This window comes from Polypterus senegalus, chromosome 15 (genome assembly GCF_016835505.1).
Source record: "Polypterus senegalus isolate Bchr_013 chromosome 15, ASM1683550v1, whole genome shotgun sequence".
Taxonomy (NCBI): Eukaryota; Metazoa; Chordata; class Cladistia; order Polypteriformes; family Polypteridae; genus Polypterus; species Polypterus senegalus.
This window is the reverse complement of record NC_053168.1, coordinates 117,248,916-117,265,588: the sequence shown is the minus strand read 5'-3', so window position 1 is coordinate 117,265,588 and position 16,673 is coordinate 117,248,916. Positions and strand designations below refer to the sequence as shown.

Here is a 16,673-nt window from a genome sequence, read left to right as displayed (position 1 = left end):
ATTATATTATTTTATTTTTATTTAATATAATTTAATTATAATATATACAAAAATTATATTATAATTTTAAATTTTAATTATATTATATAAATATATATATATAAAAACAAATAATTATTATTAAACATATTTTTAAAAAAAAAAAAAAAAAAAAAAAAAAAAAAAAAAAAAAAAAAAAAAAAAAAAAATTTTTTTTTTTTTTTTTTTTTTTTTTTTTTTTTTTTTTTTTTTTAATTTTTAAAAATAAATTTTTTTAAATAAATAAAATTCATATATTTTAAAAAAAAATTTTTTATTTTATAAAATTTTTTATATTATATTTTAACATTATTAATAAAAAACAAAAAATTTATTATTTTATAATATAAAAAAAAAATTTTTTATTTTTAAAAAAAAAAAAAAAATTTTATATAATATACATATTAATATATAACAAAAATTTTATTTTAAAAATCATTTTTATATATATTATAATAAAAAATAATTACAAAAAAAAATACATAAAAAAAAAAATAAAAAATCTTTAAATTTAAAAAAAAAACAAACAAAAAAATTAAATAAATATAAAAATTTAATAACTTTAAAAAAAAAAAAAAAAAACAAAAAACAAAAAAAAAAAAAAAAAAAAACAAAAAAAACATATTTTCAAAAAAAAAAACAAATTATATAAAAAAATTTTAATATTTTTTAATAAAATTTTTAATATATCATATCATATATATTTTTTAAATATATACATAATAAATAAAATATATATTATAATATAAAAATAAAATTATAAAAATATATATAATATATATTATATATATTATATATATATTACATAATAATATTAATATATATAAATTTAAAATAAAAAACATAATTTTTTTTAAAATATATCATAAAAATTTTAAATATATATTTTTAAATATTTTTTTAATACAAAAATTTATATTATTATATTTTTAATAAAACAATATATTAAAACAATATATTTAAAAAAAATTTTTTATAATTTTAAAAATTTTTAAATAACAAAAATTTAAAAAAAATAAAAATTATAAAAAATTAAAAATAATATAAAAAAAATTATATACATATATAAAAAAAAATAAAAACAAAAAAAATTTTATAATATATTTTAAATTATATAAAAAAAAAATTTTTTTTATATATATTTTTTTTTTAAAAAAATAATATATATTATATATTCATTATAAAAATTTAATAATAAAATTATATAATATACATATATATTTTAATATAACATATACATATTATATAATTTTTAATATAATTATAATAAAAATTTTAATCAATTAAAAATTTAATTTACTAAATTATATATTTTTAAAACAAATTTAATATATTTTTATTTTTTTTTTTTTTAATATACAATATATATTAATTTTAAAATAATTTTTTTTTTTTTTTTTTTTTTTTTTTTTTTTTTTTTAAAAAAAAAAAAAAAAAAAAAAAAAAAAAAAAAAAAAAATAAAAAAAAAAAAAAATTATAAAAAACAAATAAAATTTTTTTAAACAAAAAAAAAACAAAAAAAAAAACAAAAAAAAAATATTACAAAATTTTTCAAATTTTTACTATTATATATATACAATATTATTATTATATAACAATTATTATATATATATATTAAATATTATATAAAATATAATATCAAAATATTATATAAAAACATATATTATAACAAAAATTTTAAATATAAAACATTAAAAACACATATATAAAATTATAAATATTAAACATTATATTTTTATACATATAAAACAATAATATTATATATAAAATTATATAATACACATACACACACACACATAAAAACAATAAAAACATAAAAAAAAAATTAAAACATAAATAAAATATATACACAAAAAGACCTGAATGGTTAAGGAGCCATGGACTCCAGCACTTCTGCCAAACCAGGAAGTGCTGCAGGAAGGTCATCAGGAAGCACCTGGAGCACATCTAAGTAAACTATAAAAGAGGCCACCTCACTCCATTCGGGGAGTCAGAGGGAGGCAGAGGACAGAGCTTGCAGGAGAGGAGTGGGAGCGGCAGAGAAAAGGACGGAAAAGAGAGAAGAAAGACGGGGCCTGAATCTAAAGGAGGCGATTGTGTAAAATATTTTAAAACCTACATATGTGTGTTTGGTATCATTCAACTTTAATGTGATGTTGTTAGATTTTCAGATTCTTATTCTGTTTTTAAATTATAAACTAAAATATCAAGAAAGTCGTGCATCGAGCATAGTGGACCTCAGATTAACGGGAATACTCCAATCGGTAAGAAAGTAAATATTTCATTCTCATTTCATGGTTTTTACTCAGTTAAATAATTCATTTTTCTTTTACATATTTACAGAATTACATGACTTTGACTCCAATAAATAATTTTTCTATTGTACATTTACAGATTTTACTAATATTCTGGCCTTCTGGAGGTTCACACAGTTGAAGCAGTGACTTTAACATTATTTCAAAAAAAAAAAAAAAAATGCAAAGTAGGAATTCCCTGAAAAAAGACACGACCGAAATGGGTATATAACATATAGTGTGCATCAGGAGACATCAAACATAAATGTAAAATAAGAGTATATGTGCTTGTGTATGGAGATCTTACTGCTTGCAAATGTCAAAAATAAAAAATAAAGCGTTTTTGTAATTAAATAACCATTTGCTTAAACTTGTTTCAAATTAAAGTAAGAATTTGCATCAGACCACACTTATTATTTGATTATACTTGAAGTCTTGAACTGTCACATTGTCAGCAGAAAATGAAGTTCTATCATAGACAGTAAAATTGAATGTTTTTACGTTGACAGGTACCACATGAATGACATACAAATTGACGACTATAAAGAAAACTGTGTCACTGTGAACATTTTTGGCGAGTAATACAAACTTAACAAAATGTAACAAGCCTGGTAACCACATTTAAAAATTACTGCTGAGCCCTGTAATAGCTGTGAATTTTAGCGGTCTGTAAAGGTACAAAGAAAGAAATAGGTATTTTTTGGTCCCTTGTAAGAATATTGTGTATATTCTACTGCTGCACTTCTGAATTTGTTTCCATCTTCAAAGAACATTGCATAGTCACACATCTCAAACATAAAATGAGCAATCTTTGTTTATTATTGCTCATTTTAGTTGGCTTTCCCTACCACATAAAATCAAGGACTGAGACAAAGCAATGAATCCCCTGTCTATTTGCCTTTAAAAATCAACAAGGTACAAAAAAACAACTAACCTGGTATTGAGCTAATCGTCAGACTTTGATAGCCTACGTTTGACATGTCGAGGAGGTTCCCAAGTATCACTGTCATCAGTTTCATCATCATCTTCATCTCCATCTCCTCCACCTTCGCCAACCAAAACATCTACTTCATTTTCCCCTTGAGATGGCTCTTCTTCCAGGTTCTCAATGTCACCACTGGTCTCAAAAGGATCTGCTCCCATTTCCTCCTTCTGCTGAACTTCTGCAAACCAGTCTCGGACTTGCTCGTAACCCATTTTAGATTTGGCAACAAGTTCATCTAAGTCTTGCTCATTTAAGAATCTGTGTTTCAAATAGTATTCTTTAAGGATTTCTTTTCCTGTTTTAAATCTAATTGCTGGAGGTGACCTGCTCCAGGCGGCTGGCCGCTTCATTCCCCTGGGTCTTCCTCTGGATCTTCCTCTCCCTCTGCTCCTAGATCTACCTCTTCCCCGCCTCCTATAACCACTGCCATTAATTGCTCCAATGTTGCCACTCTGATAGTAATAATACCATTTAAGGTTGCCATTTTTCCAGGCATATCTTGTATCTCCAAACCAGCTTACAATGTAAGCTCTGGGTAGGCTGGTGTCTTCTGCCAGCTTATCATACTCTTCTGCTGAGGGCCACTGTGTACGCACAAAGGCACTCTTCAATATATGAAGCTGTTCTGGGGTCTTTTTCCCAATTTTGTCTCTGCCATAACGCGATCTTCCAGTTGTAGGTGGCGTCGGAGTTTCCACCTTAATTGGAGTAATGATAGATTTAGCTGATTCGCTTTCCTTCTTATCAGATTTTGTTTCTGGTACTTCAGGTGCTTTCCTTTTTTCTGTGAACCAAGCATCAATTTCTCGCCTGGTCAGTTTAGTTTCTGATCTCAATCGACTTAGTTCCTCATCAGTGGGAGTGGAGCTTTTCTGGTAACTTTCCTCCAGCACTTCCAGCTGCTCTGGTGTCTTTTCCTTGAACTTCTGAAGTGTAATGTCAGAAAAATGGTCCCAGGATGGTCTACGAGATTCCTTGGCAGGTCCTGAAGGAGGAGATTCTACGGTCTCATCACTTGAGTCAATTACTATTGTAGTGTTATCACCAAGGCCAAGAACGTGGTTATTTTTGGAATTTCGCTGATTGTATCGTGTGTCACTAAACCATTTTTTGATCTCCCCTTTGGTTAGGCCAGTCAGCTTCATTAGGCGCAAAATTTCACTGTCGCTGGGGAAATGCTGCTTCAGATAGCTGTTTTTCAATTCTGCCAGCTGCTCCTTAGACTTTTTATTACGTAATCCACACTGCTCTGGGCTCAGGGAAGAACTCTCCTGAGAGGTTGGTGGGACAGGAGGAAGTAGGGGGGGAGGTGGAGGAGGTGGTGGTGGTGGTGGCGGTGGTGGAGGAGGAGGAGGAGGAGGAGGCTGGACAACTGGGGTTGCACGTTTTGTTTCTACAGTAGTATGTGCCGTTTGTACAGTAGATTTTGGCAGCTGTGCCTGATTAGGTACCCCTGCAACAGTGAGAGTGAGAGGAGCTGGAACCGGCAGTGGGGCAGCACCACCAACTTGGGTTAATACGATGCCTGGTTGACCAACTATCTGGCAAGTCTGTAGGATGGGCTGCAAGCCATTGGTGGCTGCAGACAAATGTGCTGGAATAACAGTGATTGTCTGGGGCACTGTGTGTACCGTGCCATTGAATTGTTTTCTTCTGGCTTCATCAACCTCTTCTGGTGTCCAGCTAACACCATGTTTAAGGCGCTGTGCGGAAAACCAAATTTTTATCTGCTCTTCTGTATACTTTGTCTGAGCTGATAAGTTCACAATTTCTGGTACGGTTGGATAAGGGAATTTATTGTAAGTGCTGACTAGTAGAGCATTATTATCCATTGCAGAGTTATAAGTTGGAATGCTGCTTACTGGTATCAAGACTTGAGTTCTAGGGGCTTGTTGGGATTGGAGAGCAGAAAGGACTTGAGCCAATCCTGCTGGGAGAACTGTAGCAGCACCAATTAAGGTTTTACTTGGATCAGGAATTGGTGGATTGATAACACCACTTAATTTTACAGGTTCTAAAGGAACAGAAGGTGGAACAGTTTCAGCTGATACACAGACAGGCGTTGGTGCAGGAGGAGGAACAGCCACAGGAACAGGTGCAGGAGTTGGTATGGTTACTGGAGAAAGAGCAGGAACAGAGATTGATGCTTTATCTTTGGATTCCAGTTCAGGTTCACTTTCATCCTTTGATTGAATTTCATCGGTAGCTTTGTGAGGTACAGCAATCTTTTTCGGTTCAACTTTGTTCTTCATTTTCATAATCGGCGTTTTGCTAATTGGAATTCCTGCTGCCATTGCATCTTCATTTTCCTCATTTTCCTGCTGTATAAAATGGCCATCAAAAATTAAATCATTTAAGGTTTGCTCAAAGATTGTCTGATTGTTTCGCTTAACCATTGTCAATTTAAAGTTATCCTCTCCGTGATGATGGCGTAAATTATGATCCGAGAGGGCATCATATCTCTTAGTAAAAAAGTCACACTCCACACAAACATAGGAGGAGTTCAGAACCACATTTGGATGCTCCGAATCAACGTGAAATGTAAATAGATTGAGGTTGGTAGTCTGGAAACTACAATATTTACATTCATAACCTCCTTCAAGTTTTTTCCCATCTGTGGAGTCCAAAATAGTTTCAGAATCATGCACTTCATCACTTGACACACTGCCTGCTGAAACAGGAATGCTTTCAACTGGGGGTTCAGTTACAGCTTCTGGAATTTCTTCCACATCTGAATTAATCTCGAGGTCTGGGTCTTGCTCAATAGCATCTGTAGGAAGGACCATACACGGAGTCGTTGACTTTCTCTTGCTTGCCATAATAACAGCTCAGGAAAATGAAAAACAAATTTTTGATAAAGTCTCTCTGCTTGAATGTCAGTTTTAGCTCATTTTATTATTTGTCAGAGACACAAAGATACAGCAGCAACATTTTTATGAAATTGCTTCACCTGAAATGCAGAAGAAAAAAAAATAGCAAGATTATTAAACTTTATATCTTATGTACGACATTGTGTTTAACATTCAAAACATCTTATAACCTGAAAAAGTCAGACAAAGTTACTAAGGAAGGATTACAAATGCACACATTTAGGAATAAACAAACATGTTCTTAAGTGTAACAGCAAATCAAACTCGTCTCCAAACTTCATGAACTGTCTGAATATAGTGAGCCAAGCATACCTTCAAATAACCTACCAGTACATCATTAGCATCGATCAGTGAAAAATACATCTAATATTTTCAGGATTCAACAGAACTATTGCTGATCTTCTATTCTGTTGGTATAGATTCTTGCAGCCTTTATTTAGTTGTGACATGTGGTTAACCTAGCGGACATCAGAGTCCTAGAAAGCAGATTCATGCACACCACAGAAGTGTGGCGATTATCTTGGGTATACTTACACTAGGCCGGTATGTTCCCTACTGTGCCCAAGTGCGATTGTACCCCCCTCCCTACTCCGCCACTGGCCTGAGCTCACACTGCGCTTAACGTTCTGGACCGAGACATGCTTTTAGTCATGACCATGTGACTTATGTAAAGCCAAAACAAGATCTGAACACAGAGTGACAGCATGCAAGTCAAAATGATTTTACTTATTTTGTGATCGTTTCGGAGTTGCATAGGTCAACATAAGGCTCTACCCTCTTACAGATTTATTGAGTGTGCAGCGCAGCATTTTGCTGTTAATCGTGCTGCACGTATGGGAAGATTTTTATGGTGACAAATGATGATAAGGGAAGAATTTGCAGCTTTTCTTGTCAGATAGCTGGATAGATAGATAGCACTCTTGGATGGATGGATAGATAGATGGATAGATATTTTATTAATCCCAAGGGGAAATTCACGTTCATGTATAAGGTGAGAATAAAAACCAGTTTGTAACTCAAAAGATATTGAATAAAATGAGAATTGCACTATCTGACTTGTCGTATCATTGATGTCATGTCTGTTTTCGCTCACGTTTAATGATCACACTGTTCCCGAATGCGGCTGTATCATGCCCAGACCCCCGCTCTTCCATGCAGGCCAGGACAGAACGGTACGAATGACTAGTGTGATCGCTCCGTGCCAGGCCAAACAAACTAGACTTTGCGGGTTACGTGCAGACAAACGTGCTTGGGCATGGAATGATTTGCCAGTGTGAGTACACCCTTAGCCAGGTTTCACAGACAACTCTTCGAGAGCTTTATATGTCTGAAATTATTTGCCTCCTGTATAATTAAAACTCAGCACATAGCTTGGAAAAAGTGAAATCTGTAAAGATAATTTTGCAGTCCACAAATGATTTAAGTGATATACAGCAGTAAGCAATTTAAAGATGCAGTGTTAAGGCAAATCAAAAATGTGTTAGGGCTTATAAACCAATCCAGCATGGCATATTGTCATACTGGTTGAAGTATGTGGTAATGGAGGACAATCACTTCAATGTGATCTTAAATTGTTCAAATATAATTTGACTGTTGTGAACATTTATTGTATGTGCCTAACATGACTAGCATGTAGCTTTTATAGACAAAAGCATTTTACTCAAAAGGACCATATACTGACCTACAACAACAACATTTATTTATATAGCACATTTTCATACAAAAAAAAATGTAGCTCAAAGACCTAGTAGTTATGCTAAAAGATTTCACAACAAACATAAAGACCAAGACACCCGGAGGGGTGGCACCATGTAAAGAATTGTTACACTCTTGATTACAGCTAAATATTCTGCTGGAGCACCACAGAGTGGAGTTTAAATGTTGTGTGAGAGTTTCCCCAACACTGTCCCAGGACATGATGTCCCAGTTTGACTGGTAGCTCAAAACTGGACCTATGTGCTGTGATCGTGAGCAAACGCCTGTGTATCTTGCAAGAAGCTGACCTTTAAAGAACAAGGACAGAGGCAAAAAAAATTCCTAGATAAAAGTATGCATTATGATAGCAATAATTTAATAGACAAGACTGTCACTATCATACTTCCATCCTATGTTTGCGAGACAAACTCATAATGTGGACCACAACTTTGTATGACTGGCTACGATAAAACAAGAACACCACCACCACCACAACAACGATGCAAACACCTATCAGACAGGTCAATCTAACAACCAATGAAAACTGAAAGCTGGATTGATTCAAAACACAAATGCGTAAGGATAAAATATCTCTCAATATACTGCAAGACTTATAAAAACCACAAAAACGTGTTACTTTCCAGCACTAACATTTGGCCAAGCCTCACATGTCTGCATATGCCGAGTGATGATTAATCTCTCTGCCGACTGTTCATAAATGGGCTAATTTACCATAGGGTAATGAACAGACTGCAGAGTGTTAGCTTAAACATTGTTATCAAACCAGGTCCAAACTTAAACGAGAGGTTCTCATACAAAGAATGGTCCACTGACCACATGTCATCCACAACTCTTAATCAAGTGGTCTGCAAGATGAAAATCAACATATCTGAGCAAAGTCACTTTAAAAATCACCCAGATATGTCAATCTGTTATACACTCACTTGGGCACACTGTTTGTAAAAACCTGGTTGTTGCCTGACATTTGCACTAATGAATGAAGTTAGGTCGACTATGAAGCACACCATTTGACTTTTCTGTGGATGGTAACTGTAGTGTTTCATTAATTTGGCTGCTTGTGGGGACGTTGAGAACATTTATAATGAGCCAACAGGATTAATAAACAACAACAAGTGAGATCTATATTTATGAACAACAGGGGAAAAAAAACATGCGTGCCGTTTTTACTGATTTTATTATGTATTGCTGCCTGACCCCCATTCCACTTTACCATAATTCTTTTAATAAGCTGTACACTATGGCAGGGGTCCCCAACCCTCGGCTGTCTCACAGCCGGGCCACGAGACTCGCTCAGTGAAGGGCTACAGCAAAAAGGCTGCCCCAATTAAGTATTTTTATGTTTCTGACAGTTTCCCCATATGACACGAGTCTAAAGAAATCTCGTTACTACGAAGTACATTCAGCAGCAGATACTTTCATTACAACAAAGTGACCTTGAAATGCTTGAATGAATCATCCACAGAGCAGTTAGTTCTGTGGTCGCAGCTCAGTTGTGCACATTTGCACAACGATCCCCAAACAGAAACATTGTAAAAAATATGTTCTTTCTTTGAACTTTCCCCCGTACTGTTTTTTTTGCTGTTTTTGTTTTCTGTGGTTTTCAGTGATACCTTTTGCTTATTGCTCGTCAACATTTGAAAAACATCCATTGGAATTTTACTCATTGTTACCCTTCTATAGAAACGGCAGACACGAAAAAAACGTTAACAGCGTTAATATTTGTGATGTGCAATCTGTTGAAATGACAAATGCAATGCATATGTCTTTGTTATGCAAAAAAAGAAGACAAATCTCGGGTTGCAAACGTTTGCGAACTGTTGTATTTGAAGACAGCGAAAAAGCCGTTTTTATGTGGTTCAGTGATGCTCCTTCAATAAATATTCCTATTAATGTGTCACTCACTCAAGAAAATATGTGGTTTTTAAACTCTCTTAGGACCTCTGTCAACGGGACAACACGCTGTGAGCCTGCCGTTTCCCTGCCCCGGCAATGGACAAACAATCTTACACAGATGCTGCAATCGCGCTTCGGGATGCACTTCAGTGCGACATTCCTGTTGGGTGGGGGGGGATCCCAAAATAGTTCAGAAACCTCACAATATGAAGAAGAGGATTATTTGGCTTCTGATTGATAACTGTGCTGCCCACAACATACTTCCACATTCAGATAATATTTGCGTTGAATTCCTCCTGCCCAATTGCACAGCAGTGCTTCAGCCATTGGGTTTGGGCATCATTTACACCCTGAAAGTGTATTATCGCAAGGAAATGCTGAGAAAAATTCTCATCAGCATAACTTGTGGCAGGAGGAGATTAACATCCTATCTTTGTGAGGCAGCGTTTTCTGCAGTGACAGCAACCAAAACGAGATTACGGAGTAGACTGGACATAAGCAACACAATTCGCGTGTCACCGTTTTCCATTGTCCCTGGATGGGATCCTCTGGTTGCAGGAAAACAAGTTCAGGGCTCCCACTGATTCTGCTTTATGGTAAGCTGCATAATTTCTATTACGATATTATAACTTAATAATAATAGAAATGTAAGGTAAATTGTGTATAAAACTGCCCTACGAACCTGCCCCTAAACCCCCCACCCATTGCTAACCACAATGCCAACATTAATGAAGTAGGTGAAACAGCCATTAGTGTTATTACAAAACTAAATTAATATAAAATGCATTTGATACACTGTAATTTTATGAGAGGTAGTGTGTAAAATGTAAATGTATAAATTTGCTGATATTTTTTCCAGCCACATGCCCTTTGGTTAAAGCAGCTTTCAGCTAGCTACCTACTTTCCTTTGAAGAGCGATGTGTTGGTTCGGTAATTAGAGTTAAAGACTCACAGTTCCCACCCATCCAGTCAAAGGTTTACTTCTTGCACCCACCATATCTGCTGCTGTAAGCTAAGTAAATGAATGAAACCCAGCCAATTGCATACAATCTACCTTCTCAAAATAGATAAGTAAGTAAAATAGCAAGGCATATTTCTATAATAAGATGAAGATTTTGTGTACCAGCAACCTTTAAAATGGTTTATTAGTTTTAGATTTCAGTCATCTATTCATCTAAAATTGTACCATCAAGTTCAGGACAAGCAGTTCATAGGATGCGCTCCCTTTACAAATTCCAGGAGTAGCTCAGTCAGAAATGCATGGAGGCTCCTTGTGCCCTCTATGGAAATGCAAGGTACGCTGTACACCACTGCAGCATCAGTGACAAGCTGTATTTGACTTTTAAACACTGAATGACTGCTCTTTTGAACAATCTTCAGCAACAGCAATATACAGGGATGGACAAAAGTAGGTTTGTAGTTATTCAGATTGAAATAGACATGCAGCTTATGATTATTACAGCAGTTTTATTACGTTTATTAACTCAAAAGAATGTAACAATGGCACAGTGCACTTAGGTACAATCTTGTAAGTGCTCAAATTGCCCGACTTCATTATTTACAAATTCTTGTTGTCTACTTGCTAATAACAATAATGAGAAGATGACGACAAATAATACAAATAAATAATACAACGATTAATAAATAATAATACGAGAATAAACTCTGTGTTTCACATACTCACAATTCTAAACCTACTTTTGCACACCCCTGTATATTCAAACAATGCTACTTAAATCAGTTAGGAATTGATTCTGCGTGTATACTTACAATTTAGATGGAAAAATGATTAAGACTAATGAAAAAAGTACTGTAACTTTGAACTTAACATGTTATGGCTGCCAGACTTGTGGAAAGAAGTGTATCAAAACAGCAAACTTACTGGGGTTTTCAGGCACAGCATTGTATATTGAAAATCTGATGAAAATATATTCCTTTACACAGAGGTATTGTACATTTCCCTGGAAAGTAAAGGGCATTTTATATGCTAAGAGAGGGGGTTAACTTTGCTTCAGAAACCTTGACATATGAAACGAAAACAATTTTTTTGCTTAACAACAGCTTGCTGTTAATTCAGGAAAGAGAACAATAAAAGTCATGTTCTGTATGAAAACAGGTTTAAAAATGTCCTGGGTGCACAAAATTATAGTGAACATTATGAAAGCACACAATACAGCCTTGAGAAGCTTGGTATAGTGCCTTAGAATGGACAACACTTCCTTTTACAATTCAATACTAGGTGTTTTAACATTTTAAATAATAATTAGTAAAAGTTTTAAAGATTTACCATCATGGTTTGATTCATCCATGCGACACCCGCAGATCCCAGAGTGCCCTCGTTTCAGCAAATTGATATGATTGGCCAATTTCCTGTAAAAGAAACCAAAAATTGAACTTTACTACAAAAATCCTGAGTACAAATATGCAATGATGCAGATAAAAATCAAATGAGGTTAACACTTGCTCACTACATTGTACTTTATTTTTACCACAGACCAACTTAATTCAAGGTTGGTTATATGCAACTCAGCTTAACCCTGAAACACTAGGGAGTAGGACACCACTGTACTCCCCGACACTTGAATCAACACACCCCCCCCCCTTTCTCTAAATGAAACACCTACACTTCTAAGGGTCATACTTGTTAATTGCATTTTTGTGCCACTATCAGTGGAATGTACAACTTTCTACAGTGTGTCCAAATACAGTAGTAGTTCAGAGGGAGTAGTAACACAGTCTGTTCCAACTCTGCTTTAAGACAGACAGAGGGGTTTAAAGTAATAAACAGAAATTGGGAAACCTGTGCAAATGTTTTGCTTCAACTTGCAAGTCTTAATTTACTTTAATTTCTGCAGAACATCTGTAGGCTGTAAACCTATTAGCTGTTCCCTGAATAACGCTCATTTGTAATATTCCTTTGTTATATTTCCTTTTTTCAGTTTTTGCCAAACTAAACTTTAAATGTAAACCTCTGGCAGTTCACTGCTTACCTTTTCACGGTTTTAGGTCATTCATTGCATTTCAAGAAAAACTGGAAAAACTGAGGTGTTCTAAAATTTTTGACCAGTAGTGTATATTAGAATTTCGAGTGGGTAGGGTTGGTTGGAGTTGTCATTTTTGCATATGGGATCTGAAGTTGATGTGAAAGCTTCAAAACAAAAGGAAAACTACAGAACTGACAGATTGAAAAGCAAGAAATTTACAAAATACAATTAAAGCAAATATAGGTGAAAAACAGGACATTTCAAAATAAACAGCATGGAATAATATTCTGAAAAAGATTGTAACCACTGAAATAGTAAACAATTTGCAACGAGCAGACCATCCTAAGAAGACCACAGCATATGATGACAGGAAAAGTGCTTATGAAGAGAAACCCAGAAATAACTAAGACAGTTTGCAAGGTCGACAAGTGCCAGTATTCAACATTCACAGAAAAATTAAAGAGACAAAATGTACAAGCCAAAATACAAGGTGACATTACAAGATGCAAAACATCTTCCCAGCACCAAGAACAGAAAGGCCACAATGGAATTCATTCAGAAAGTAGTAGAAAGATGAGCCAGAAGGGGTTCTGAAGCAAAGTTTTATGGACAAATTAGGTAAAGATTAACCTTTACCAGAGTGATGGGATGGTAACAGAAAAGTGAGGGGAAAAAAAACCAGCAAATGATCCTAAGCACACCAGTTCATGTTTAGCATGGCAGAAGCAGCATCGTGGCTCTGACAGGCATTGATGCTTTCGCAGCTGGACTTTACTAATACTAGAAACATAATGAATACTAAAGAGTGCATAAACATCTTAACTTCTCAAGTCCAAACCAATGTCTCAAAGATCATTGGACTGCTGTTCACAGTACGGCGTGACAATTACCCAAAAACACACTGCACACATAACTAGAGTCCTATCACAGCTCCAGTGCCGTAATATTATTATTATTTGGCCGAAGCCTTTAGCCTAGGCAACTTATAGCATCTGAGATACAATTGGTTGCATTGTTTTAGTTTTTCCAATCAGAGCACAGGCAGCTGAAGTGACTCGTTCATGGTCACAGAGTGTCAGTTTCAGCATTTCAGCCTCACACTCGGTCCAAAGCCATAACCAATTCACCTTTCTGTCCGACAATATTGACCTTATGTTTTAAAAAAAAATGCTGTATACATAAACGCACTTAGTCTGCTACACAGTAATTCTAATACACTCGATTAGCCGACGGCACTATAACTGAAGCCCACTGTTTTAGGAAGCTTCCGGGGCAAGGCCAGGTAACACTGCTGATTTAGCGTATTTAACACGCAAGCAGAAATCCACGAAAGGTTCACTGCCACAAGTCCCAAAAATTCTTCTCTTTAACCCCGTTAACGTGGCCAGAGCACAAATCCCTACAACATGACGCTCGCGACCCACATGGAAGGAGCTCCTTTGTAAGCAGGTTCGGATAAATTCTTCTCACGGTTTCTGTGTACTACTTTTTTGCGTTTTAAATATTAAATAATACCCTAACGACGTAATCTAATAAAGGCAACGTCACTGCTGAGCGGTGTTTCTGTGTCCGCTAAAATTTAAAATTCTAGAAACGTTTCAATGAACACCATCAACAGCCATGGCGTTCAAGCCTGAACACATACAGGAAGAGCGAGCCGCGGCGCCCACTTGCTCCTCCAGCATGTGCACGACCACTGCCGGGTGGTCCTCTGACTGTTCCACGGCACACAAAAACGACACAGCAGGCACGGGCTTACCAGTCTGAACGTTCGCTCCTTTGCCTGGCTATTGTGCCAGACGCTTCCAGCCTGACGCTTTCCAATGGATTCCAAGCAATATACTGCGCATCCACCCTTCAGTAGTCGTGCCTTTCAGAAGCCAATTCTTTAAACGTTTTAAAAACACACTAATCTGGGAGGAGACGGGAAGAAAACCAAAAAAAGCCTCTTCGAGTCTTTCAAATTGAAAATAAAAACTTCATGCAGATATATTGAATAGGCGGGCGAGACCTGCCACTGCCTGACGTCATAACAAGGCGACGGCCGTTACACGGTTGCCTACGCTTCCCTATGGAATGCCATTTAGGTCATAAATGTTTCCGGCCAGCCGTAACCTTTAAAACGCGCAATTGTAAACGAAGAAAACGGACAATTGAATGCGTCAGCTAACGTCATTACGTCGATGGCTGCCTTTTGACGTATTATTATAATTTCATGGTCATGTACACGTTTGATGACTGCAGCATTACAGTGTGATTTACCACTTTAATGGTTTCCTCTCGGGTTAGGAAGTGATGGTAATTTATATTTTGATTACAGGTCTATGAAACAATTGTTCTAAATTCTTTTATTTTAAGACATTTAAAGACGGGTATACTGAAAAAATCGTTTGATTACTGATGTAATTTTAATGTTTCTGGGTGTTGGATTCAAAATTTGACTCCATCATGTCACATTTTTTGCATTAAACACCTTTTTAGCTGTCAATTATAGTCTTTTGGTAATTGTTTTTCACACTATAATTAATCAAATATCAATATTTTACTTTAATTATATTTATTTTGAGTTTAATATGTTAAAATCTATGCTTAAAGCTTTGAAAATCTTCTCAAGAAAATTAGCTACAATGGGCACGGTTTGTTAGTATTTGGAGTCCTAATGGTTTTGTGTGTCATACTGGCTCAGCAGTCAGGGCATTAGTGCCAGAAGCATAATGGTGCCACCACTGCATCATATTATAGCATTATTCAAAATTATTGTCTGCTTTTACATGCATTTTTATTATTCTTTAATTTAATATTGTTCTTTGTATCAGTATACTGCTGCTGGATCATATGAATTTCCCTTTGGGATTAATAAAGTATCTATCTATCTATCTATCTATCTATCAAGCTTGGTTTAACAAAGTAGTTTGACAAAGTCCTATCAAAAGATGGGGCCTGTTTTATGTATTTGTGCAATTGTGCCAGGCCAAGTATTAGAAAACTGATTTCTGATGGTGCAATAAACAACCTGGAGCAAGATATTGCGCATTATTTAAAGAAGTAAAAATTCTGAATTTGTATAACCTGCCCACATTTAGAATGTTCATAAGAAATGTAATGATTTACTTTGTTAGGTAGAAGTACATGATAAACAAGAATAGTTTGTCATTTTTTTTTTGAAATATTAAAATGTGTGCTTTAATTTAAATGTTTAAAGTCTAAATGTTCTCAATTGTAATGGAAATTTGTCATAGTTGGGAACTCGAAAAAAGCTTGACATCAAGATAAGTCAAGGGGTACATCATATGCGGGGGTTTCCTCATATGGACTGAAGTGATTTCAGAGCAAGTCAAGTCACCTACTACATGACGAAACAACTCGGGATCCCGGTTTGCAACCCCCCAAGCAGACACGCGGTCCAGTCCCACCCTCCGGAAATGACCCTCTATCTGCCGCAGCCAGGTGTTATGTGGGCCACCCCTTGGCCTGGTCCAGCCACCTACTAGGAAAATGAGTCTGGGCTTGCACAAAGTTTCTGTGAGGAACTTTCAGATTTGGGTACGACCGCAAATCCTAATGTGATATGGGAGACCTTCTGTGACAAGACCCTGAAGGTGGCTGAGGGTTGTGTTGGTGTTACCGGTGTTCCCAGAAGGAGGTGTTTCATTTCACAGAGCACCCTGGATATCATCAAGATTTCAGAGCATGAATAAGTAATTGTTATGAACACAATTTCATATATAATATGTGTTTTAAGCTTTTTTTTGTTAGTGAAGCTTTCCCACGACCCCGCTCTGGATAAACAGATTAAGAAAGCGGATGAATGAATGGATCAAATCAAATTTTATTTGTCACATACAATTATACTGAGTACAATATGTAGTTAATTGATTTGCTGCTGAACTCCAAGACTGTGCATAAGAAGA

General features: G+C 35.2%; 1 protein-coding gene across 1 annotated transcript in view; it reads right to left on the bottom strand.

Moving 5' to 3' along the window:
* Positions 1-14,794, bottom strand: part of LOC120516091 (zinc fingers and homeoboxes protein 1-like) — a 35,381-nt gene extending 20,587 nt beyond the window's left edge. Inside the window, exons 1-3 of the mRNA XM_039737550.1 lie at positions 14,522-14,794; positions 12,066-12,148; positions 3,248-6,248 (exon numbers count right to left, since the gene is read on the bottom strand). Coding sequence (XP_039593484.1) covers positions 3,259-6,117 — 2,859 coding nt within the window. The 5' untranslated portion in view covers positions 6,118-6,248; positions 12,066-12,148; positions 14,522-14,794 and the 3' untranslated portion in view covers positions 3,248-3,258. The remainder of the gene's footprint in view (positions 1-3,247; positions 6,249-12,065; positions 12,149-14,521) is intronic.
* Between the last annotated feature and the right edge of the window lie 1,879 nt (positions 14,795-16,673).